General features: G+C 42.3%; 1 protein-coding gene across 1 annotated transcript in view; it reads right to left on the reverse strand.

Annotated features, from left to right (window-relative positions):
* TCIRG1 (T cell immune regulator 1, ATPase H+ transporting V0 subunit a3) overlaps positions 1–27,372 on the reverse strand; it is a 65,185-nt gene that overhangs the window by 26,146 nt on the left and 11,667 nt on the right. Inside the window, exons 4-14 of the mRNA XM_077454677.1 lie at positions 25,071–25,300; positions 23,443–23,528; positions 15,758–15,884; positions 12,700–12,782; positions 11,693–11,786; positions 9,105–9,311; positions 6,297–6,447; positions 4,631–4,770; positions 4,380–4,537; positions 4,159–4,252; positions 2,930–3,048 (exon numbers count right to left, since the gene is read on the reverse strand). Of these exons, the coding sequence (XP_077310803.1) occupies positions 2,930–3,048; positions 4,159–4,252; positions 4,380–4,537; positions 4,631–4,770; positions 6,297–6,447; positions 9,105–9,311; positions 11,693–11,786; positions 12,700–12,782; positions 15,758–15,884; positions 23,443–23,528; positions 25,071–25,300 (1,489 nt within the window). The remainder of the gene's footprint in view (positions 1–2,929; positions 3,049–4,158; positions 4,253–4,379; positions 4,538–4,630; positions 4,771–6,296; positions 6,448–9,104; positions 9,312–11,692; positions 11,787–12,699; positions 12,783–15,757; positions 15,885–23,442; positions 23,529–25,070; positions 25,301–27,372) is intronic.

Consider the following 27,372-nt stretch of genomic DNA (forward strand, 5'->3'; position numbering starts at 1 on the left):
GATAGATCATTAATATTCGCTATTGTCTTCCCGAGTCTCGCCATTTAGGAAGCAGCTCCTGAGACCTGATTGGCTGGGAGGAGAAGCAATGCCCCTGGCAGCAGTCTCCTTCCTAACCCGGAAGCTGCAGAGCATCACCACCTCATCCTCCTCCCTGCACCTCTACCGATCAATCAGGAGCCGGGGGGAGGTGCTAGTGAGGGGGCCAGGTCTGCTTAACCCCCCCACCCTCCAAAATTTTGACTACCAGCTGCCACTGGTTAAACAGTTGCTTGATTACACAGCAAGTCCCACAGCAGGGAGGGGAAGTTTTCTTTCCATATAACTCTCAGGAAGCAATGGGCTTTTGAAAAAAGATCTGAGGCAGACTGCTGTGATGTTTACAGAAGGCCTGTTGACTCCTCCAACCAAACTTGAACAAATATCAACAAAAAAAAACAGCGATAACACCAATGGGTCTCAAAAGATATCCTATATTTCTTGAAAACACCAATTTGAAAAATGAATTGCATATTGCTCAGGGAGTGAGGAGAATGAAGAGAAGTTGTTATATCCATTCATTACACTAGATTTTACTGCAGCCAAGAAAAATCAGGTGTCTTTCCCTGTCAGATGAGGCTATTCTGTGTAAATCTCAGGTCTGGATGAACCAAAATACAAATCATTTGACATGTAATAAAAAAAAAAAAAAAAGTGTATATATATATATATATATATATATATATACACACACACACATACACATACACACACACACTATACAGTGCCTTGCGAAAGTATTCGGCCGCCTTGAACTTTTCAACCTTTTGCCACATTTCAGGCTTCAAAGATATAAAATTTAAATTTTTTGTGAAGAATCACCAACAAGTGGGACACAATTGTGAAGTGGAACTAAATCTATTGGATTTTTGGAACTTTTTGAACTAATAAAAAAATGAAAAGTGGGGCGTGCAAAATTATTCGGCCCCCTTGCGTTAATACTTTGTAGAGCCACCTTTTGCTGCGATTACAGCTGCAAGTCGCTTGGGGTATGTCTCTATCAGTTTTGCACATCGAGAGACTGAAATTCTTGCCCATTCTTCCTTGCAAAACAGCTCGAGCTCAGTGAGGTTGGATGGAGAGCGTTTGTGAACAGCAGTTTTCAGCTCTTTCCACAGATTCTCGATTGGATTCAGGTCTGGACTTCGACTTGGCCATTCTAACACCTGGATACGTTTATTTGTGAACCATTCCTTTGTAGATTTTGCTGTATGTTTGGGATCATTGTCTTGTTGGAAGATAAATCTCCGTCCCAGTTTTAGGTCTTTTGCAGACTCCAACAGGTTTTCATCCAGAATGGTCCTGTTTTTGGCTGCATCCATCTTCCCCTCAATTTTAACCATCTTCCCTGTCCCTGCTGAAGAAAAGCAGGCCCAAACCATGATGCTGCCACCACCATGTTTGACAGTGGGGATGGTGTGTTGAGGGTGATGAGCTGTGTTGCTTTTACGCCAAACATATCGTTTTGCATTGTGGGCAAAAAGTTGGATTTTGGTTACATCTGACTAGAGAACCTTCTTCCACATGTTTGGTGTGTCTCCCAGGTGGCTTGTGGCCAACTTTAGACGAGACTTTTTATGGATATCTTTGAGAAATGGCTTTCTTCTTGCCACTCTTCCATAAAGGCCAGATTTGTGCAGTGTACGACTGATTGTTGTCCTATGGACAGACTCTCCCACCTCAGCTGTAGTTCTCTGCAGTTCATCCAGAGTGATCATGGGCCTCTTGGCTGCATTTCTGATCAGTCTTCTTGTCTGAGCTGAAAGTTTAGAGGGACGGCCAGGTCTTGGTAGATTTGCAGTGGTCTGATACTCCTTCCATTTCAAAATGATAGCTTGCACAGTGCTCCTTGGGATGTTTAAAGCTTGGGAAATCTTTTTGTATCTAAATCCGGCTTTAAACTTCTCCACAACAGTATTACGGACCTGCCTGGTGTGTTCCTTGGTCTTCATGATGCTCTCTGCGCTTTCAACAGAACCCTGAGACTATCACAGAGCAGGTGCATTTATACAGAGACTTGATTACACACAGGTGGATTCTATTTATCACCATCAGTCATTTAGGACAACATTGGATCATTCAGAGATCTTTGCTGAACTTCTGTAGTGAGTTTGCTGCACTGAAAGTAAAGGGGCCGAATAATTTTGCACGCCCCACTTTTCAGTTTTTTATTTGCTAAAAAAGTTTAAAATATCCAATAGATTTCGTTCCACTTCACAATTGTGTCCCACTTGTTGGCGATTCTTCACAAAAAAATAAAATTTTATAGCTTTATGTTTGAAGCCCGAAATGTGGCAAAAGGTTGAAAAGTTCAAGGGGGCCGAATACTTTCGCAAGGCACTGTATGTATATATCTCTTGCTTATAGTGCTGGGCATGGCCATCCTTTCCTCCTGCCACCAGCTGTGGTGGTTCCCAGGCTCTCCCCGTTCTTCCAGGAAAACCCAGGAAAATGGGCGGTAAAACTTCACACAAAGGCTTTACAAACACATCTGTTCCTCAGTCTCCTGTGTCACCAATAAAGCCGAAAAAGTTCATTACTTCTTGTTTCAGAGCTGTCATTCGATCTGTTGTTGCAGTCGCTTTGGAGAGACCCGATGTCTCCATAAAGAGGACCTGTCACCTGGCCCAAGTTTTACACCGGAGATTGTAAGCCTCTTGTAATAGCAATACCGTTAAATTTAAAAAAAGTAAAAAAGAAAATTTGAACAAAATAAAAAGAACAAATAAAAAGCACCCCTGGCTCCCCCGAACCCTCTCCCTGTGCATATATGCAAATTAGAAAAAAAAAAAAAAATAGCCCTAGACAGCAGGTGGTTAATCTGTGTACCGTATTTTGCTGTTTACATGAAGTTCAGCTAGACAACACGGAATGTTGTAATGGTACTTACACAAAGTTAAAGATGCCTAGAAACACTCCAAAGGACATATGAATGACGCCTATAATAACAGACATTTTCATTTTAAAGGAGTTCAGGAATGTGAGGCGATTGGAGGACAAGCTCCATATCTGGAATGAAAAATTATAATTAAATTAAAATTTACATACAGGACTAGGTCACCTATATTGTTGATTACTATAAAGTTTTAAAGGGAAACTGTAGTGCATTTTCAGTGAGTGTATATTTTGAGTTTTTATTGTACCTGATAGTAATTGTATATGCGATGGGAACCCAAAAGAAAACAGGGAGAAGATGGTGGTGGCAGACAGAGCAAGCAGAGACAGCACTCTACATGGGGGGCAAATAGCCAATTGAATACAAAACTTGCACACTAAAGCGGAGCTCCACCCAAAAAGGGAAAGCTCAACTTGTTTGCTTTCTCCCCCCTCTGCTGCCAAATTAGCCGTTGTGAGCGGGTACCATGCGTGCAAGGCTTCACTGCTGGTCTCCCTTAAAAAGGAATGGTGGCAGCACCCCAGAGCCGATTGAAAAATCTGCGCGGGTGCAGACATCGCAGGATCCCTGGACAGGTAAATGTCCTAATATTAAAAGTCAGCAGCTACAGATTTTGTCTTGCCCCCTTTTCAAGCTTCCTTTGCTGGCAGGTTAAACCTTTCGGGACCAAAGTCCCTGTAATCAGGGTTTGAAAGAGCTTTCCTATCCAAAGTCTCACTGAGTCTCCAAATAGGAGGACTTTACAATCTAGAGCAGTGGTCATCAACCTTGTCCTCGGGGCTCACTAAAAGGCCAGGTTTGCAAGATAACTGAAATACATCACAGGTGATATCATTTGCTGCTTAGTAATTTCAGTATTCTAATCTGCATCTCCCCAAGGTAATACATAAAACCTGGCCTGTTAGTGGGCCCTGAGGACAAGGTTGATGACCACTGATCTAGAGAGTACTGTGAATCTGAAACTACACCAGAATCCCTCACCCTGTATGGACGAGGACCTCTGAGTACTCAGAAATGTCTCTTGAACTCTCCTTTAAAAAGCACCACAACCTAGATAGTGAGGGGAAAATATTCCCCTATCCAGGACCCATTACAGGCACTCTGTACAATAGCTATGTCCAAATTGCGATAGATAGACATCTATCATGTAGTAGAAGTTTGTTTAACATGGTAACAAACACAAGGGGAAAAAGGCAGCATAATGTAATAATAAAAGACCCTACCGGATCAATGCCGAATGGATATACATGGGTGAAGACATCGGTTATATTGGGATCCAGTGGTGTAGGAACAAAGTTGTTTGTCAGGCTATCACTCCTAAATAGAGAAATCGTTAGAGCTAGATGTACAAAATTATACAATCACCACATTTATAGTTTTCTCCACACTACAAAAGGGAACTGTCACATTTGTCATTTATAATGCTACCGATTATTCCACTCACGTCCAGTTCTTCGCTCTCGCCATTGCTGCAACGCTCCACCCTGAATCAAAAATGGTGGTTGCCCGGCTGAAACATTCGTTATACACAAAACCTGTGTAAATGGATAACAGTCCCATGAGCAGAACTAGATATCGGCCTCCAAAGCACATAGAGAAGATCTGGCCAGACACAAAGAATAAAATTAATTAATGTAATAGACAACCAAATTTCTTTTGCAATAGTCATCCATTCTATATGTTGCAGACTCTCACCTCATTGTCAGAATTTTTCAGCTTTGGGTCATCCTCTCCAAGAACTAGCCAAAGAGCAAACAGGAACATGAGGAGCCCATGGCCAACATCACCAAACATAACGGCAAAGAGAAATGGGAATGTTATGATCGTATATAGAGCTGCAATTGAACACAAAGAGGGGAATTAATAAAATAAAAATGTTACATAACTAGCATCTAAAATTTGTCATTTTAGATAATATCTTTGAAAAAAAGTTCAGCTTATTCAGAACAGTACTGAATTGGGGGGGGGGGCATAGTCTAGTCAGCCCAACCTGTTTAGGACAGTACTAAATGGTGGTAGTGTAGGCTATAGCTGGCAGCAGTGATTGTTGTATTCTGTCGGAGAGGAAACCTCCGGCTCTCGGAATACAATAGCGCAGTGGGAGGGATTCCCCCATCAACACGGACTGTGGTTGAAAGAAAAAAAATGCATAAAATGTATGGCCTGCCAAGTGAGGATTTTTCTTATTTTAAAAAGAGACTTCCTCTAGGTTCCTGTTTTGTACACTGGACAGGAAAAATAAATATCTATATATTGGCTTTGAATACACTATTAAAGGCCAAACAAGTATAATAATACCATTAGATTTCTGCCCGCTATATCTCCTAGGCACTCAGCTTTGACTTCTGTACAACCAACCTGCCTATAGATGGATCAAAATTTGGCCAGTCTTTGCTCAACGGTCCAAGCCATCTATGAATGGCTTTCCTCTATCCAAAATAAAACAAAAAAAAAAAGTTTTGCCTTTAGTTCTACTTACGTGGCCACATCCCACAATGCAATATCTTACTGATCTACCAAGAGCCATCTGCATTGTGGGGGACAGATGTGCCTGAGCGCAATGTTTTGTAAAGTCAAGATTGGCAAAGAAAACCTCAAGGGCAACGAGTGCATTGTTGAGCCCCACTGAAGCCAACCAGAGAAATCTTCAGGCATTACGTGTGACCAAACACTATACAAGATTAATTAAAGAACTTCATTCAAGATATGTTCACTTTTAAGTCTAAGGCCCCTTAAAAATGAGGCAGACTCCGTAAAGCATATCCGCCTTCTCAGTGGGGGGATCTCTCCACTGATCCCACTGAGCAAGCGAATAGGGACGCAACCCGCTGTTCTCTATGTAGTGGCCAGATGGAACCGGACCACCTGTCCATCTCCATCTGATCTGCCGGATGGATGGGGGGCAGGGCGGGGAATGGATCACCCATCTCGCTTTTTTTTGGCAGACGGGATCGGATTGGATGCTGGCGGGTGTCAGAGATTCGCTGCACCATAGAGAACAATGGCTAGGCCGATCAGGTCCATCTGAAAAACGGACAGGCAGACCTGACTGGATCGCAGTGTGAAACCAGCCTAATAATAGAACTTCTGGAGCTCAGAAAAATCCAGAACACATAACCTGGTAGTATGCAAGGTCCATTTTTTTTTTCAAAAAAGATCTCATCTACGTAAAACCAAATCCCCTTGAAGTTCTCAAAAATATGTTCCAGCTTAATAAGAACAGAGTTAGTTACCTGGTAAGGCAATTTCTAGGAATCTTCCAGGACAGCACTGAGAATCTGTGCAGTGCTGGAAGAGGACTTGCGAAATAAGAGTCAAGTATAATGTAACCATAAAAAAAAAAGAAAAAAACACAACATACCTGGGTTTACTTCTTGATAACTTGCTACACCATAAGCATCCACAATCCCTTGAAATCCCGAGGTGAACTTGTTGGTGCGGATTAAAGTGGGTGGGCTGACAGGACAATGGATACGGTGACAGAAGGATTCTCCGCCCCCTCCCCCGGTCTCCTGGAAGAAAAGCATGGATGGAACGATATTGAGTTAAAAGAAAACAAAGTAAAAATCTGGTTAGAAAGTTCTCAGTTTCAATCCTTGGTGGTCACTGGCCATGTTTGCCAAGTGTGGTCAGCTCTATCCCAAAGCTGAGGAGGACGTAAACAGCTACATGATGTAAAATTGGCACAGCTTCCAAATGTCATTTTTGGAACATAATGTAGAAAAGGAATGGATTGGCAGGCGTCAGAATGGCCAGAATTTCCCCGGGGCCCCTTCCTTCTCCCTCCCTCCCCTTTCCTCCATCACACCAAATTCACTTGACCGACCACTACCCGGGATCGTGCCCCTTATCGTGGGCTCCGAATCTTTGCCATCCCCATTGCCGAGGCACTCATTACAATCACCATATAACACACTACATTACTTTCTACCCTTTATTATTTTTTGTTTAGTTCTCATAGGACCATATGCCCATCCTTGTTGATACTGTTCAGTTTTAATTTACCAACCAACTTGTAACAGATCCTGTAACCAAAGTGATAAACATTCTGTTTTCTGTACCCACCTTGGTTGGATGGTTGTTGTATTGTCTTACATATTTGTGAATAACACATTATGGAAAAAGGGAAATGAAGATTTTGACTGCTTGCAAAAAGAAATTCATAAGCCCCAATAGACTCAATTTCCAAAGAGTATGCAAAAGATAAAGATCTTTATTTTTGGCCAGATGACTGCCATTTTGAGTAGACAGTGGCCTCTGATAAAATGAAAAAAATAAATAAAAACCTTTTTTTGGGAAAATAAGGATTTTTATTCTGGTGTTCTAGCATTTTGAATTTAAGTTTAAATATGTTACATAGTTAGTCTGTCTGGAAAAAAACAAACAAAATCCATCTAGTTCAGCCAATAAAATATCTAAAATATAAAAAAATATATTGACAAAAATATTGGTAAATATCAGGGTGAAAACACACGTATCCTACAATAAAGGACTATAACGGCCACAGAGAGGAGACATGTTAAGTAAAATTACAACATTTTATTATACAACTTTAAAATATTTAAAAAAAAAGAATATCCTGATGAGCCATTGAGCGGGCTTCTTATGGCGGTGGGCAGGTGGGCATGGTGCGATGGGCTGTGCACACTAACTGAGCTGTGTGGGGATGAAAAGTCTGGATGGTTTAATTTGATCCATGGTGGAGTACTCATGCCATAATACTACTATATACACCTGCATTATTAGGTTCTTCACATACTACCATTAGACGATTTTGGCACCCCTAAACCGCATGATCCTTGTCCCAAGGGTACATTGCCTGCTGTCATAGGTTCTAACAAAGTTGCCCTATTTAGGACTGCCGTCTTGTTTTTACCTCTTTTGCTGTAGTCCGCCTAAGCCGGCCCCAGGCGTCTAGGTTGGCTGGCCTGCTCCCGGGTCCTATATGGAACTCTAAAACCAACAATATGTATGGGTCCTGAAGAAGCCAAATTAGTGGCGAAACGTTGACCATACAAACATCAGGACACATCATTGTATGAACTGTATCGTTACAATTATATACATTGACTTTATATTTTGTATTTCCTATGTACCAATTCCTCACTCTTGGTCGGGATAATTATTTTTCTAAAATAATTTCAAGTTGTAGAATTATTTTTTGTAACTTTACTTAAAGAGGAGGTCCAGCTTCCGCATGAAAAAATTAAGAGTCAGCAGCTACAATTACTGTATTATCTTGGGGAGAATACTGAAATCACTGAGCAGCAAATGATATCACCTGTGATATATTTCAGTTATCTTACAAACCTGGCCTGTTAGTGGGTTCTGAGGACAGGAGTTGAGAACCACTGTGTTAAGGGAACACGGAAGTGAAGCCTTTAGGCTTCACAGCCTGTTCGCTATTGCGCATGCGCGGCAGCACGGCAGAGAGTTGGTCTCTCATGGAACAGCAGCACAGACGCTGGCATTGACAGTTCTAGTTACAAGGGCAGTCAAGTGTGAAGCTAATGGCTCACATTTCCCAAGGAGCACACAGGAGGAGAGGGAAGGGAGGAGAAGGGGGAGCAGATCAGCTGTGTGTTCTCTCATTCCATGTGAAAGAGGATAGATGCAGAGATAAATAGTACGGTCAATGCCAGTGTCTCTGTGCTGCTGTTCTATGAGAGACACTCTCTCCACTCGGGGCATGTGAATAGCAACCCCGCTGGGTAACCCCCCACAGGGACGGAATGGCAGGGCCCTGTCACAAGTGCAACTGTTGCGACCCTGGTAATTCCGCCACTCTACACTTAAAAAGGTAAGATATGTTATCCTATCTTCAGCTTTAACCTCTTGCCGCCCACTTAATGCATATGTGCTGTGGCTGGCATAGAGGATGGGCTTTAACATTCACATGCTGCACATATGATTCTAAGGGGGGGGGGTAGAGGTTTCTGTGCTGAGAGCATGCCAAAGACAGCTCTTAAGTTGTACTAATGATTGAGGACCGGCTCCCCATCATGTGACCAGTGTGCCAGCCAATCAAATATAAAATTAAAGATTCTGGACATCTCAATATTAGTTAGATAACCCTAGAGATCCAGTAATATTTTTCCACTTTCCTCTGCATGGAAAGGCTCGTTATTTTATGTAATCACTGAACAGGGGTGTTTCCAAAGTATCTCACCGAAGCTCGGGCCAGCGCCGCCTGCAGAGGAGGAAGATCGCCCACAGGACACCAGACCTCTCCGATAAGGCATCGCTCTCGCACGCTGCACATGTTCAAGATCTGGTAGATGTGTTTCATCTTCCTCACGCTAACTCTCCAGAACTGTAATTTTTCTGCAACCTGGCTTAGGACCTGATTTAGGAAACCCTCCGTTTGTTGCATCACCTGTAGAGCACACAATACACAATACACACATTAAACATTAAACTTGTAACACCGGGAACAGCTAGATGATATAAAAAGAAGGAGTTAGGTAAGCACGCTCATACTTTATTTTAGGGCCAGCTATGAAAGTTTCAATGTGGTTTGGAAGTATAATGGACTAATATCTATAGTATACTGAACATACAGTATTCTCACTGATGCTGGACACTATTCCTCCCACTGTCTCCAACAATGGGGCATAATTCCTGTTACTGAAATCAACAATAGGGCACTATTTCTCCCATTGACACCAAGGATAAGGAAATATTACGCCCACCGACACCAAGAATGGGGCACTATACCGCCCCCTAATGCCAAAGATGCACGGTTTACTCCCATTGACTACTCTATTAATCTACTAATTTAGATGGCTACAGTCTGAAGGACAGTAAACTTTTTAGAAAGTTTAGAGACCCCTGCTATTAGATACACAGTGGTAGAAGTGATTTTTTTTTAAAGTCAATACACACATATTTATATATATATATATATATATATATATATATATATATATATATATATATATATATATATATATATATACACACACACACACACACACACACAATGTATGTATGTGAATATATATATTTACACACACATACACACACACACACACACACACACACACACCCAATTCATCCCAAAATGATGTCAGGGCTCTTCCAAAATCGCACTTTGACGAGTTCCATTGATTAGAACGGGCACCACTAAAAACAATATGATTTTCCTTGTCATGCGATGGTCAGGACCGGTGCAGGCCAGTCAAGTCCTCCACCCCAAACTCACTCATCCATGTCTTTATGGACCTTGCTTTGTGCACAGTCATGTTGGAACAGGAAGGGGCCATCCCCAAACTGTTCCCACAAAGTTGGGGGCATGAAATTGTCCAAAATGTCTTGGTATGCTGACGACTTAATAGTTTCCTTCACTGGCCAAGCCCAACCTCTGAGAAACAACCCCACACCATAATCCCCCCTCCACCAAATGGTTTGGACCAGTGCACAAAGCAAGGTCCGTAAAAGACATGGATGAGCGAGTTTGGGGTGGAGGAACTCGACTGGCCTGCACAGAGTCCTGACTTCAACCCAATAGAACATCTTTGGGATGAATTAGAGCGGAGACTGCAAGTCAGGTCTTCTCGCCCATCATCAGTGACCTCACAAATGCGCTACTGGAAGAATGGTCAAACATTCCCATAGACACTCTCCTAAACCTTGTGGACAGCCTCCCCAGCAGAGTTGAAGCTGTTATAGCTGCAAAGGGTGGGCCAACGCTATATTGAACCGTACGGACTAAGACTAGGATGCAAATAAAGTTCATGAGATAGATAGACAAAGCTGACAGTGTCTCTGCAAAAGACCAGCCCCTCTACCCACAATGCACTCCTTGCCTACAACGCTTTTGCTGCCCCTTCCTAGGTCACAGCCAGCAGTACCAGCAACTGGGGGGTGCAGTGCGGTCATTTCCTTGGTCAGGTGACCAGAAAAGAAGTTGCATGCTTCTCCACACTTTTAAGTGCCCAGGCTACAACAGAGGAAGGAGTGTCAATAAGGGTGCTGAGATGGCAAGTATAAGGGGGTCAAGTGGACCCTGGAAACTGGCATTTTGCCTTTCATGGGCAAGGTTGCGCCATCTCCTCAATAAGCAAAGGGAGAACAAAATAACCTGCTTCTCCTCCCTCATTTTTCAGTACAGAGGGTGACACTTCATACCAATCAGCACAGGGAGACTACAAAATTGGCCTCATACTTTAAAACAGGGGTCCAGAGCCCCTGGGCCCCAGTACCGGTCGTGGCCTGTTAGGGACGGGGCCGCACAACATTCACATGGGAAAGGACAGTTGCCAGAACACTTTCTGGCCTGACAGCTGTCCCTGGCTGCACTAGGGGGCACTGTGGTGCATGTCTTGAATGCTGAACATTGCAGGGCTACTTTTGTTTTGTACAAACTTTATTTGAAGTGTACAAAACATATACTTCATGGCGACATACAGCAACAAGATGCACTGTGCTGCTGTACATTGCCATGCAATTTGGCATGGTGCACTGTAATAAAATGCAGCATGTCTGCATTTTAGCTCGGCCATAAGAATGGCACCCCATAGGTAACAATTGTTTTACAATGCAGTAAAGCATCCCGTCACCGCAAAAGGAATACAGATCTTAAGACATAAAACGGGACACGAGTGATTTTTCAAATGAGTTTTGTCAAATGAGCCAGTCTGAAAGATCTCAGCTGAACAGCACTTACATCCAATCAGAGGCAAACTCAGCTTTACGGACAAAGATAGAAATAGCGAGAAGAAAGCAATTCCTTGTGAGACTGATAACACAGGTCACCTTTTGCATGTCTTGAATCTGCAAGAGGAGATCTCTCAGCTTTTCTAGTCTGGCGGTCTCATCATCAGCGTACGGATAAATATGACAGTGGAAACTGCAAGGAGTAAAATTATAAAATGAAGACGATAATGATACACTCAGAAATCATTGTGCACTTACCAGCCACTTTATTATCAAGTACACCCTTTTAATTACTTGGTAACACAAACTGCTAATCAGCCAATCACATGGCAGCAATTCAATGCATTTAGGCATCTAGAATGTGGTGAAGACGACTTGCAATGTAAGTTTTCAATGTTGTGTGCTGTCAATCAGCTTTATGTAATTAAGGGGGTGAGAAATTACTGTACTTAGTATTTAAAGCCGTATTAAACCGAAAAAGGTTATATTTTGCAGCTTACCAATCATTAGATGTGATGCTGCATCAGTTTTCTTTTTTTAGGGTTCTCCTCCCCCCCCATCCACCTGGTGAGCTGGCCAGTAACACACCTGTATTAGAGTGCCCAACTCTGGATGAAGGAGCACAGGAAGCACCTTTGAACAGCAGCATTGTCAGTCCGGAGGGGCAGTGTTAGATGTACTAGCAGATTTAGATAAACTAACTGAAGCCAGCTCAAACTGCTGCTACACAACCAGTTACAGCAACTTTTTTTTCCCCCCCTTTTGGGATAAAGGCTTTACCTAAATAAAAGCTGAATATACCCCTGTCAGTGGTAAATGGTTTGTCTCAACATGCTAAACTGCTACATGTGCAGAAGAGCTTGTTCTGTTGAAAAACAGACTTACTGCCCAGATCACCAGATGAAAATAAAGGAAAAAGCCTAGAAAAGAAAATGAATGCAGCCATCACACAAAATGAATTGGCAAGCTGCAATAAAATATATGTTGGCAAAAAAAAGTACAGAGTTTGTATTTTATTTCCTTTTAAATAAGTTGATTAACTGGCATTGTTTAGTCAATTTATCATCTCAATTTAAAAATCAAAACTGAAGTGCTTTAACACTCACCAATTTGCAATCTTTTTGATCTTCTCTCCAATTCTCTCACCCCAGTATGAGATCAGGAATATAATCTGTGTAACGCTCTCACCCTGTAAAAAAAAAAAAAAAAAAAGTCAAACACACAGTTTGCTTAAGAGACATAAAAGACATAAAAAAAATAAAAATAAAAAACACACACACACAATTAATGCAAACTGAGTGGACACTTGCCTGTGAGCTGGGATTCACATTTGTTGTGATGCATTAGTGTACCTTATGTCGCATGTTACTGTGAATTGTTTAAGGTCCCTTTCACATGGGCTGTCCAATCAGGTCCGACTGTCAGTTTTTCAGATGGACCTGATCAGACCTTGCAGTCTTCACTAAGGAGTAGCGTTGGGGCATTGAGGTAAAATGCATGTTTTACCATGCACAAGTGTGAGGCTGTGGTGGACCCATCTGTCTACCTACTAAAGCCCCATACACACTATTAGATTTTCTGCAGATTTTTGTCTTCAGATTTACCAAAACCATGTAGTACAAAGGCCTGCCTGATTGCATACAAATTGGAACTCTTAAAGAGGAAGTAAAGCCTAACTAAAAATAAAAATAGACCCTGCAAGGCAAAGGCATAATGAGCTAGAATGCATAGCATACTAGCTCATTATGAATAACTTAGCTGAGATGGAAGCCCCCGAAGCGACCCTCGTTGTCCTCCTCCAACACCGCCATGATACCCGGAGTGACTTCCGGGTATCACGGCTCCGGCGCTGTGACGTCACCCCTGCACATGCATGCGGGAGCCACCACTAATGGCATGATTTCCGTTAGCAGTGGCATGCTCAGTGCGCCTGCGCGCCGCTGTCTACGGCACATGCGCCGTAGACAGCAGTGCCTGTCATTTCCAAATATCTCCTAAACCGTGTAGGTTTAGGACAGGGGTGCCCAACCAGTGGCCCGGGGGCCACATGTGGCCCACGACCTCCTGCTTTGGGATGGAATAAAACAATACTGTTATTAAAGGTCAGTTTATTACTAAAATCATAGTGTATATGGGCATATCTTTTCTGCAGTGGTTACTGGGCTGCTTTCAGACTGATCCACAGGTGCGGGTTACCTGCACTGAGCCATAGACTTCTATTATTACTGGCGAGTTTGTTGAGCTTTCTGAAAGTGCACCAAACCTGCAGAAAATAATAGAAGTCTATTGCAAACTGCAGGAAAGCCAAAAGGTACACTGCGTTGCACATGTGGTGTGGGTAAACCGCAGCGCATCAATGTGAAAGCAGCCTTGGACCCCTTTCACACGGTCAGTCCGACCAATTGGACCCTCCACTCGCCTCCAAGTAGTGCGTCTGTCGGCTCTCCAAATGCAAAAATGGACACAGACATGCCATCCACCGTTCCGCTCATTGTGGCCCGCGACCGGTTACCAAGTCGCTTAAGTGGCCCTCACTCTTCAAAAGGTTGGGCAACCCTGGTTTAGGAGATATTTCTTGGACCTACAAGTAAACCTTAATCTAGGCTTACCTGTAGGTCAAAGTGATTTGTAAGGGTTTACAAGCACTTTAAGGTGTGACCTCATATTATATTATTTCGGTAAATCTGAAGACATAAAATCTGCAGAAAATCTAATAGTGTATATGGGGTCTAACCCTGTCTAAATCAAGCAAAATCATGTTAAATATGCCTATGCGTTTAGTGTAATAGAAATATAATACAATACATTATGGAGAATCCATCAAAAAGGGAGCAGTGAAGGACTGCAGTGGCCATGCGCAGACTATGTGAAAGTCAGGGAGAGGGGCAGAAAAATTAAAAAGTAAAGCATGGGATCTTGGTGTTGAATTTCCTTTGAAAGTGCTGTTTTATAAGGGTTTATATTCTCCCACTTTAAATTTGAATGCACATTCTATTATAGAGAAAGCAACAGTGAGCACTCCCCTACTGCGGCGGAAGCGATATTCCATGTTGAGTGTTAACAGAGTCACTAACTCTAGCCACCAAAGTTTACAGATGAAATGAGAAGCCAGTGGGAGACTCAGCCAACCACACTCCACCAATAACCAAAATATACCAAATAAAATGGCAGCGTCAACCTTCGTGATCCTATGATTGAAATATCTGTGTGGACCAGACTTAAGACCTAGGACTGAGCGATCATGTGACCACTGCTCGATCAGTTCTAGGTTTGCTCAGAGCAGAAAGCAGTGACTGTCAGTCATCCCTCTCTGCTCATAACTGCTACAGCACTCACTGGACTGTCGGGCTTGAGAGGGATGGGAAGAGTTGGCTCCGGCTCCCAGCCACGCGCTGAGAGCCAGAGCCAGCTGTTAATCAGGCAGCTGGGTGGATCCCAACAATATTGTCAGATCCTTCCAGAGTTTGGAACGGTTCTGCCATGTCAGCTGACAGTGGACAATAGTCTGCTATAAGCTGACCCACAAGAAATGTACAGCCCAAAAAATTTTTGGCTATACTTCTGTTCTAATGAAAGGTATATTTTAAAAGATTGTAGAACAGTAAAATGCATACATGAAAGGAGTTGTAAAAAGCAGAGTTTTTTTTATCTTAATGCATTCTATGCATTAAATTAAAAATACCTGTGTGTAGCAGCCTCCCCAGCACCCCCTAATTACTTACCTGAGCTCCATCTCTCTTCAGCGATGTCCACGAGTGTCTTAGCTGTCTGGGACTTTCCTCCCGATTGGCTGAAACACAGCAGCGGCGCCACTGGCTCCTGCGGCTGTGGTTCAAAGTCAGAAAGGGAAGGAGTGGGGCGGGGCTCCGTGTCTGAATGGGCACACAAAGTTGTGACTCGGCACGGGTGCCCCCATAGGAAGCTGCTGGCTATGGGGGCACTCGTTAGGAGGGAGCAGCCAGGAGCAGCAAAGAGGGACCCGAGAAGAGGAGCTGCTCTGTGCAAATCCACTGCAATGGAGCAGGTAAGAATACAATTCTTTTTTATTTTTTTTAAAAGAGAATTTACAATCACTTTAAATCTCTTCTCTAGCAGGCCAAATCCATCCCAAACCCCAATTCGAAGGAAGAGCAGTAGAAACAAGGTCAGTTATTGCTTTCTTACCGTCACCAGGTCCTCCATTGGCTCAGACATTTCCACAAAGTTGACAATAAGGTATCCTCGGCAAGCGCGCCACAGCAAGCGTTCAAACGAGTTCATACGCCAAGGGTGAATGACACCAGCCATGAAACTGAAAAAGAATAAAATCTATGAAATTTTTTTATTATATATATATATATATATATATATATATATATATATATATATATATATATATATATATATATATATATAAAAAATACACACATATATACACACACACACACACACACACACACACACACAAGCATGAACAGACAAATAGGGAGGGGGGGGACAGAAAAAAAAATACAGCAGTATGAGCAGGAGGGCTGTAAAGTTTAATCTGAACACCACGTAATACATATATTTTATTTATTTCAGGTACTTATATAGCGCCATCAAGTTGCAGTGCTTTACATATACATTGTACATTCACATCAGTCCCTACCCTCAAGGAGCTTACAATCTAAGGTCCATAACACACATTCACACATAGGCCTTTTTCACACGGACTGTCCGTTCAGGTCCGCCTGTCAGTTTTTTAAGCAGACCTGAACGGACACTCCATAGACCTCTATGAAGCAACGGATGTCAGCGGTGACATGTCCGTGGACATCCGCCCCGCACTGATCCAAAAAAGTGTGACGGAGGGAAAAAAACAAAACAAAAAAAAAACAACTTTTCTATCTGTCTGTGGATCGGGTCGGGTGACGACGGACTCTATGGTCCATCGTCATCCGATCCCCCGTAGGGGAGAGCAGCGCTCTGACAGGTCCGTCCCTGCACAGTGTGTAGAGACAGACCTGTCATCTTGCCTGCTGAGCGGGGATCGACAGAGCGATTCCCTCTGAGCAGAGCGGACTCCGTAGATGGACACGTCCATGTGAAAGTGCCCTTAGAGTCACTTTAAGTCATGCAAACAGCTGGCAAATTCCAGCAGCAAGAATGACTGGCTTTCTGCAGCTGAAAGGACAGATGTGTGCGAGGAGCTGCGACCACTCAGCCCATACAATACAATTACAAGCTGACTGTGGCCATCTGTAGCTATCTGACTGTTCCCATAGTCAGCAGTTACCTGAGCTTGCCAATAGGAATTCAGCGAGTGCTATTCCTATGCGTTACAGTGTGCCAGTAGTGTAGGGATATCATGAAAGATTCCCATTCTTTCCTACCTGGGTTCGAGTCCCAGCTGGCGGAAAGATGCCATTTTAAAACATCGATTGCTTGAATTACGGAAATTTGAAAAAGCTTTCAAAACGCAATCCCAAAACACGTTCTGTGTGTTTGGTTATAGTATCTATCCATCTAGTGCTGCTGTTAAAAAGGGGAGGAGAATGTTTTTTTGGAGATAGCGATTTTAAAATTAAATAAAATTATATTATATATATATATATATATATATATATATACACATACACCTATATACTAGAGCGGCATGATTAATCATTATCGTAATTTTTTTTTTTCCCCCCCCTCGCAACAAAGCATTTTTCTAATTCTATTCTGATCATGGCTGATCACAGTGTAAATAGGAAGAGCCGGTGATCGGCTTTTCCTCACTCGCGTCTGTTAGACGCGAGTAGAGGAGAGCCGATCGGCTGCTCCTCTGACAGGGGGGGTCTGTGCTGATCGATTATCAGCACAGCCCCCCCCCCCCCCCCCCCCGAGGATGCCCACACTGGACCACCAGGGACGCCACCAGACCACCAGGGATGCTAAGCAAAAGGTAATCCTCCCTAGACCACCAGGGATGCCAGTAAGCACAATGGATGCCAATCAGTGCCCACAATGGGCATCACTGATTGGCATCCATTAGTACAGTATAACACCAATGCTGCCTATGAGTGCCCACCTGTGCCGCCTATCCGTGCCCACCTGTGCCGCCTATCCGTGCCAGCTATCAGTGCCAATTTGTGCCACCTATCAGTGTCCATCCGTGTCGCCCATCAGTGCCGCCTGTCAGCGTCCATCAATGACACCTCATCAGTGCCACTTCACTGGTGCCACATCATTGGTGCCCATCAGTGCCCCCTTATCAGTGTCCATCAGTGTAGCCCCATCAGTGCCCATCAGTGAAGGAGAAAACATACTTATTTACAAAGTTTTGAAACTGAAACAAAAAAACTTTTTTTTTTTCAAAAATTTCGGTATTTTTTTATTTGTAGTGCAAAAAATAAAAACCGTAGAGGTGATCAAATACCACCAAAAGAAAGCTCCATTTGTGGGAAAAAAATCATAAAAATGTCATTTGGGTACAGTGTAGCATGACCGCGCAATTGTCATTCAAAGTGTGACAGCGCTGAAAGCTCAAAATTGGTCTGGGCAGGAAGGTGTTTAAGTGCCTGGTATTGAAGTGGTTAAGTGGTGCTTCCCTCATTTTATACCGAATTTCATTCCTTTTGATCTAAGGAACAAAACTTTACAATGTTTATTGTTAGCTCAGCGGCTGAGGAATGTTGTGATACTTGGCAGACTGCCTTTTGTTTTTGTTTTTTGACGGCTTGAGCAGAGAATTCTCTACATAGAAAGAATTATAAAAATGCTTTGTTGCGAGGGGGGGGGGGGGGGGGAATTGCGATAATGATTAATCATGCCGCTCTAGTATACAGGTGTGTGTATATATATATATATATATATATATATATATATATATATATAATGATTCTCATTTTGGCCAGAAGCCCTACTATATACACAATCCAATACCTACAGTTGAGCCATAGGAAGACAAAAAAGAACCCCAGCAAAGCATTAAATAAAAGGGAGAAAAAAAAATAATAATAATTATTCCCGATACCTAAGAGGCAATCGGATATTCCCTGGAACAACTTTACCCATATTTTTTGTTTTTCTATTTTTCTGTGGCGCAGGTCACAGTTTTTTCAATTCCTCTGTGTGAATGCACCCAAACATAAAATCAACTTTGGCAGTTAAATAGTACATGTATGTAGATCTCTACACCAAAAGAGGAATTTGAGCAGCCATGTGGGACAGAGTTATTTGCCTTCAAAAGAGGAACAGCTGGAAATGTTGAAACCAAGGCCAAGAAGGTGGCACCAGAGCAACACCACTTCCTATTGCAGTTTCACAGCTCCCTGGAGTCATTTGACTGCCTGACTGAGCAGTCTCACACTGCAAAAGGTTCTACTTGAGGTCACCTTCAACCATAAGCTGCCCACAAACTTACCCTACAGCCCCCAGTGGCTAAAAACATGTTACCATGATGTCCAACACAATATAGAGCACGACTGGTCGCAGAGCATAAACCCCCCCCCCGGCAGTCACACTTGTCTACTGGGGTAACGTTTGCTAAAGAGTCACGTTTTACCACAATGCACTGGTATTTCTGCAGTGCCATTTCTAATAAATGTATTATATATATATATATATATATATATATATATATATATATATATATATATATATATATATATATATATATATATATATATATATATATACACACACACACACACACACACACACACACACACACACATATACACACATACAACAAAACAAGCAAAAAAAACAACAAAGAAAAATACAGATTAAAGCGTCAAATATTCGTACATTGTATCTTATAAAATATTTATGGCTTAAATGTTTAATAAGATACGATGTATGTATATTTGATGCTTTAATCTGTATTTTTCTTAGTTTTTTGTTGCACGACTTAAGTTTTCAGATTACAGGTTTTCATAGCTAAATAAATGAACCATCACGTTCTTTCCTGAAGAAGTCATATGGCGAAACATGTACAAAACATGGACATGATTACAGTAAATCATTGCCATTTACAGGATGTTTTGCACACATCTTCGGCTTAGATCATATTGTATGTATTTTTTACACATTGTTGATCTATATTTTGTTGCTTTGCACTTTAAAGTCCCACATCTTCCAAATGTTTCCAAATTTAAACACAGCTTTACAGTAGTTGGCTATAATAACGATACTCCGTTACACATAAAGTTTTACATCAAACAAAACATGAATACAGAAATTTACACAAAACATAAAAGAAACATCCAGATGACATGTTACAACACACAGGTAGGTTGTCTAATGAAAATCTGGTCTTGTAAAATACTAATTAGTATATAGTATCATCAACAATCCATCCTAGTGGTGTGTGGCCCCAGGGAAAAAGGTAGGAATGGGGAAGGAGGGGGATGGGAAATGACCTGGGAGGGAAAAAAAAAAAAAAGGAACAGTGAGAGCCAGCTTGCATTGATGGAAATCACAGAAGCATGGATGGCTCAATGATTTTCATGAAGGGGAAGGATATAATGAAAGGCTAGAATGATGAGCAGTTGATGTATATAGCCTACAGTACTGAGGATGGGGAATATATTGGTGTATCTGGGCAGTTCACATGAATTGTTACCAATTATTCAAATCCCAGTACTTGATTATACTATACTGTAAAGTATAGTTGACTGCTGAAAAAGTTCCTCCGATAGAACAGTACACCAGTGTCACTGTGAGAGGATTGGCCATGATGGATCTAAGCCCCAGCGATCTGGTGTTTAGGAGGTAGTAACAGCGACAGCTTCAAGGATAGACGTGTTAAAACATCACATGTGCATGGGTCAGGACGAGGAACTTCCAACCACAAACCTATTGACCACCGTGCTTGTAGTGGTACATTACCATCCCATGCGATGGATGTCCATTGGGGTGTGTCCCCCTATGATCCAGTCTGTGGATACCTTGTGGCTGTACCATTCAAAACCGGCTGAATCGAAATGAGATTGTCATTAGCTCCAATACGCCGTGCACAATCTCCTGTCTCCTGCATGCAGCTGGCAACTCCAGCTCAACGAGGCTTGTGTGAATGGCATCATGTGACAATTGTGACGTCAACGCATTTCGCTAGAATAGAGTAGCTTCATCTGGACAGTGATACAAGGGAGTGATGACTGCCATCCTAACAAGTCACATGAAAAGTGCTGCCCATGTCTTGTTTTTGGTATTGATGATTTCCATTAGTCAATAAGGAATAATCAGATGAACTCATAATTGGTCAACTGTTCCATTATTCAGCATCTACATAAGAGGATAAAAAAAAAAAAAAAAAAAAAAAAAAAAAGGGGGAAGGAGGACATGGGGCGGGGGAAGAAGCAAAAAAAGAGGAGAAGGGGCACCAGGGGAATAGTCAAGATACTTTAAAATATTATGTAATAAAAAGACAGACATGCATGGACCAATCCAGGGAAAGGGCAGCCAGGTAACCATAGCGAGAAGGAAAAAACGGCAAGTCCATGAATGGGGTTAGCGATTACTTCCTACCCACAGATCTTAAGGAGGGCCCAGTTTTGGGGATTTTAAAAAGAAACTATTTTTAGCTCTCCAGGAAAACCTGAAAATGTACCTCTGTATTAAGGCCTACCGGTGCAAGGGACTTTAAACCTTATATCCACCATTTTTCCTTTTGGGGAGTATACGGTCAAAGTCACCTCTTCTGTCGCAGTTTCTACCTCCTAAACACCAGATCGCTGGGGCTCAGATCCATCACGGCCAACACTCTCAAAGTGACACTGGTGTACTGTTCTATCAGAGGAACTTTTTCAGCAGTCAATTATACTTTACAATATAATCAAGTTTTGCTAGAAGGATTTTAAAATAGATTTATATAAACTTTTTACAAACATAACTGAACTAGATTGTGCAATTTGTATTTGCTCATCAGTCAACTTTAAAATGTGACTGGAAAAAAATACTTTTGTACTTCTGTTTCCCCTACAAATGGAGAAGTAAGTTTTCCAAGAAGTCAGCGCAAGCAATATGTTCCAGTATTAACCAACATCCTGGGCTCTGTAGGTTTCTATCAATCAAGGAGCTGTAGTGGCATTTTTGCTGACAGACTAAATCTCAGATTTCACAACGGTCAGTAAGACCAAGATGGCAGTACCATGTATGGAACCGGAGCAGAGGATCGCAGTGGGGCAATTATGAATTCACTGGATGGGGGGGGGGGGGGGGAGATGTATGCGTTTTTGAAAATAACCCAGTATGAGGGAGAAAAGAAACGTGGGAGGTAGAGAAATTTGAGTACCACTTTAAGTACTTCAGAGCTTGCAATTTAAAGATGCCAATTCTGGCTTCATTCTGAAAATGCTTGTTGCCCGTCTGTACAGGGCTTAAATCCGGTTTAGTCAGAGACTCAGATATGCTCAGATACTCAGACTCAGATATTCTGTAAATGAGTGTCAAAAAATTATCAGGAGTTCCTGATCTCTAGGCTTGTTGCAGGTCAGCAACTCCGTAAAAAGGTAAAAGACAAAACATCAATATGATAACCAGGCAAAAACATTATCAAAGGTCAGCAATGGAAGCCTCCATAAATGTCTCAGGACAGGCATTTGCACATTCCACTGGCTGCATGACTGCTGAAGGTCGTGTGTGTGTGTAAAAAAAAAAAAAAAAAAAAAAAAAAAAAAAAATCACACAGGAGGGCTTAAAGGCTAATTTATGTAAAGGGCCAAGCAGCCAAATGCATACTCATAAAATTTGGAAATACAGTATATATGCATTGAGTTACATCAAATAACGATCCAGTGTGGATATCACATGGCCTAGGGTTGTCCCGATATCGATACCGAGCATTTGTCAAAGTACTTGTACTCACTCCCGTTGCCAGATCTGATACCCGGGAAAGCGACCCGGCGCAACCAGAAGTCAGCGGGCGGAACAGCGGAAGTGACACTACGTGTCGATGTCGGCGGTTGGACATCCCCGACGCCCATCTCGGTACACCCTGCACTCGGCCGCAGTAAGCCAGCAGTGGACATATTGTTACACCCAGCCCATATAGTTCAGGCTGGGTGTAACAAGATGGTCGCTGCACTCAGCCACACAAAAGCAGCAAGGTGTATCAAGATTGGCCATCGTAGGCAGCCCATCGATGCTCATAAATGCCACCTATCAGTGCCCAATGTCCATAAGTGCTGCTCATTAGTTCCAGCCACCTGTCTGTGCCCGCCATCAGTGCCACCTGTCAGTGCCCCCCACCTGTGCCATCTGTCAGTGCTCATCAATGCCACCTAATCCTATCAGTGCTGCATGTCAGTGCCACCTAATCTGTATTGTGCTTTGAAACTGTCACATGACATAAAAAAAAGCATCGGTAATCAGTATAGGCAAGTACTTGGTAAAAAAAAGTTTCGGTACTTGTACTCGGTCTTAAAGTATCGGGACAACCCTAACATGGCCTGACCTGATGCACCACTGCATTGGCAAACGCCACACCTGAAATTCTACTTTAAAACTGTTCATGATGTTGTAATATTCCCATTGATTTTGCCAGAAATCTTGTGAGCTCATAACTTCCTGTGCTTGAGGAAGGATAATAGAGATAAAGAGGGGAGGGGAGGAGAGGTCTATGTTCTTTGTAGTCTATCAGAAATTAGACAGGCAGGGCTGACAACACGTGATAAGAAGGAATTGAGAGCTGAACCTCCACTGTGGTGTCATGTCAAAGAGGAAGTTAGGAGCATACTAGATTTCTCACACATCAACGGTTATTTTTCTGTACTTGCACGTTTAAAGTGTTACAATGTGGAAGTGTGCATGCATTCCAGAAATGTACAATTTTTTATTTTTATAAATTTTAATAAAAAAAAAAAAATCAAGGTGTTTATCAATTGTGTGCAGCAACTCACCTGACTCTGAGATCCTGCCTGGAGCTTACTGAAGGGTCAATCAATGGATCAGTGTCAGCTCTCTCTCTAAATGTTTCAGACTCTGGCTACAAAAATGAATTTACAAAATCAGCAATTTAATTTGCATCACAATCTTGCTGTATATGTGCAATTGATGTAAATCTATAAAAAGACAGAAGCTTAACCTGACCAGACATGGTTTGTTACTTTTCATTCAGCCAGCAAACTGATTTCTCCATCTGCACAAACCCCCAGCCCCCCCCCCCCCCCCCCCACCACCACTGTCCCAGCCAGAACATTGTATTCTGACAGTGGAAAATTCTCACAGTATGGAATGTTTTTCACCATGTCACTTCGACAGAAGTCAATAAAAGGATAGATTTCTGTTGATCAAGGCCACACACTGATCAAAATGTAGACCAGCCTTTCTGAACCAGACACATTTTGATCCGTGTATGGACAGCTTTACACAGCTGTTCATTCTAGCAGTGGCATACATTCGGTTTGATTTTAAACACAATGCTTCCTACTAAAATAAAAAAAATAAAAAATAAAAGATATATATATATATATATTTTTTTTTTTTTTTTTTGGATGAGATTTTTTAGGCACCAAAAACAAAATAATTTTTATTGATACAGTTTGTTTTGAGTATTATATAAAATATTTAGTCTGCCGTTAATTGAGTCTCTTGTATTCACATCAGTTTACGCTGCGGGGGTGAGTCTGGATGGGGAGTTCTTGGTTTCACCTGCCCTTATTACATAGGACATTACAAAACAATATTTCCTGTAAGTTGTATGCATTTTTGAGCATTTTTTTTCTGTTTGCATTGCAGAATCCAACATGTTTTTCCCCTGATGAAGACCCTTTGGAGTTGAAACATGTAGGACCTTCATGCTGTAAACAAACAGCGGTTTATATTCATGAATCTTCTCTCAACTGCAAACTTAGTGGTCTGATTTAAAATGTATATATGTTGCATTGTATGACATGTTTTTGTTTTTAACAGTTTTCCAACAATAAAATGATAATTCTTGTTTTTTTTGGGGGGGGGGGCCTAAAAAAGCTCAATCCAGTTTTTTGTTTTTTGCTATCCACACATACCCATTGGCCCTTCACTCTGAGGGACTGTCCCAGTGGACAAAAGGCAGGAATGGCCAGGCAGGTTCTGACACTACTAGAGGTGCCAAGGCTTTGCCCTTTGAAATGACTAAGTATTTGACCCAAAAGTAAGAGCAACATGGATGCAGCTGATCATATGTACAGGCATTCCAAGTACCTTTTTTTTTTTTTTTTTTAGTAACAAACGTGGATAGGAGGTGTAGGAGACTTTTAACCAACTGGTGTGTGTAATTTATGGGACGAACATATGATCTTTTTACTAGCTCACCAGGGCGTGGTAGCAGCTGAGCTAAAGCAGATAAGATGCACATAATCTTAGACCCTCAACAATCAGTTAACAAAAGGAACTTGATGGTCCTCTGGTGACCAATGATCAAGCACCATCCTTACCTGGCCAAGGTCTGTGACAAGCCCATTTGGCCAAAACCTAAGCAGTTTGGTAAAATCCTACCTTTTAGGGTTTAAATATCTTGACCATTTCACCATATACCCTAACAACTCACCAATGGTCCTGTGAATCTCTGACTCTCTCGCAGAATATTGGCATACTCTTGCAGCTCTCGTAGGCGTTCTCGTAGAGTGTACCGGTTCCCAGACACATCCCTCAGCTCTTTTGCCAACTGCTCCGATTCTTCTTGAATATTCAGCGCATCTTTGGGTAAGGGAGCCAGCGGAGACCCTGAAGGATCCTTCGGCTTTATTCCAGCCTTGCGCAGTTCTTGTTCTAGGTACCCTGAGAAAAATAAGGACCACCAAATTAATATGTTTAGGTCGTGTCTGAACTTGTGATTTCCCTACTCCAGGAACCGACCAGGTCATGTTCCACTGTCACATCTTATGAGTGAAACTGTTTTTTTGACTATGGGGGAAAAAAAACACTTTCAGCCAGCCCTGAAGCAGCTTATTCTGACCTTTCCTGCATTCCCTTTATTGCCAGGAGAAAAGAGACTGTCATTCAAGAAATTATTCATTCAAGCTACAAGTCTATCCTAAACAGAGCTTACACAGGGCTAAGAACAGTCTCTCTGCACCTCTTGACAGAGCTCCTGGCCAACTGCTAAGCAACAACGCTACTGCATAAGGCTGATGCAGGTGCCAGCATTAAAGTCAACATACAGCTTTGCTGTGCGTGGGTAAAGAACAGGCTCACTTTAAACTATGCCGTTTCAAATAATTCTCCCTTTGCCATCTAGCAGAAAATTCAAGTTAGACTTACCAGTAACTTGTTTTCCAATAGTCTTTCAGGACAGCACCCAAGAGATCATGGCTTCTCCTCCTGCAGGAAACCCCTCTTCGACCAAATCTTTATCAGGAGACCTCCACATTACTTCCATCAGTTGTGTGTAGAGAACCTCCAGCCCCGGCTGCAACACATAAGTGACGATTATATCATAGTATTACAGCAACAGAATAAAAGGGCGGGTTACTACTGTCCTGAAAGACTACTGGAAAACAAGTTACCAGTAAGTCTAACTTGAATTTTCCCAAAACGTCTTTCAGGACAGCACCCGAGAGGATAATCCAAACTTACCCCATTTAGGGTGGGACAACATCCTATAAGAATTTCCTTCCAAGCCCGGTCCCCAGCCGTCAGCAGGCCTAACCTATAATGATGGGCAAAGGTCGTCAGAAAGGATGAACCACCGCTCCAAAGTAATCCTCAAGGACTGAAGCTCTGTCTCCTATTGATGAACTAGGTGCTGACCATTATACACACTGAGCAAACAAGCAGGACAAAACTCTGGATAGCCGCACACTGGAAAAAGACTTGAAATCCCATCTTTAATTGAAACAACGTGGGTCACATCAAAAGAGAATCAAAAAATCCACAGCAAAAGGAATAACAGGGTACAGGAAAACTGGCGCGTTTCGCACCGTAATCAGTGCTATGAGTAAGCACTGATTACGGTGCGAAACGCACCAGTTTTCCTGTACCCTGTTATTCCTTTTGCTGTGGATTTTTTGATTCTCTTTTGATGTGACCCACGTTGTTTCAATTAAAGATGGGATTTCAAGTCTTTTTCCAGTGGGTGGCTATCCAGAGTTTTGTCCTGCTTGTTTGCGCAAAGGTCGTCAGACTCGTCCATGTAGCTGCCTTACAGATTTGTTCAGGGGTGGCACCAGCTTTTTCTGCCCAACTCACCACCAAAGCTCTTATAGAATGAGCCCGAATAGCAACTGGACTCACCTGGCCTGTAAGGGAATAGGCCTCTGAGATAGCCACTCTCAACCATCTGGCAATGGTACCTCTGGTAGCTTGTCTTCCTTTTTTACTACCAGCAAATGAAACAAATAATGAATGCCTAAAGTCCTTAGTGGCTACCAGGTAACATAAGACTGCTCTTTTAACAGCCAAGGTATGGAATTCTTCCTTCTTACCCAATTGAATAGAGCAAAACATAGGAAGAATCATCTCCTGAGCTCGATTTTGGACCGAAGCGACCTTCGGCAAAGAATTAGGATCCGTCTTAAGAACAATTCGGTCTGGAAAAAAAAAAAAATAGAAAAAAAAAAATGGCTCCCTTATTGACAAGGCTTGCAGCCCATATTCTTCGAGCTGTCATTATAGCCACTAAAAAACTGTTTTCAAAGTAATCAGTTTCAGGGAGGTTAAACTAATGGGTTTGAAAGATTCCCTGGTCAAGGCCTGTAGAACAACTGAAAAGTCCCACTTTGGACAGCTTCTGATCATTACCGGTCTGGACCGGGTTGAGGGTTTTAATGAATCTTATCACTAGGGGTTCTGATGAGACATTTTTTCCAAAAATACCCCCAGTGTGACAACTTGAAGGGTACTGAGAGCTA

This window comes from Lithobates pipiens, unplaced genomic scaffold, assembly GCF_037356315.1.
Source record: "Lithobates pipiens isolate NorthernLeopardFrog02 unplaced genomic scaffold, aLitPip1_a1.2 Scaffold_25, whole genome shotgun sequence".
Taxonomy (NCBI): Eukaryota; Metazoa; Chordata; class Amphibia; order Anura; family Ranidae; genus Lithobates; species Lithobates pipiens.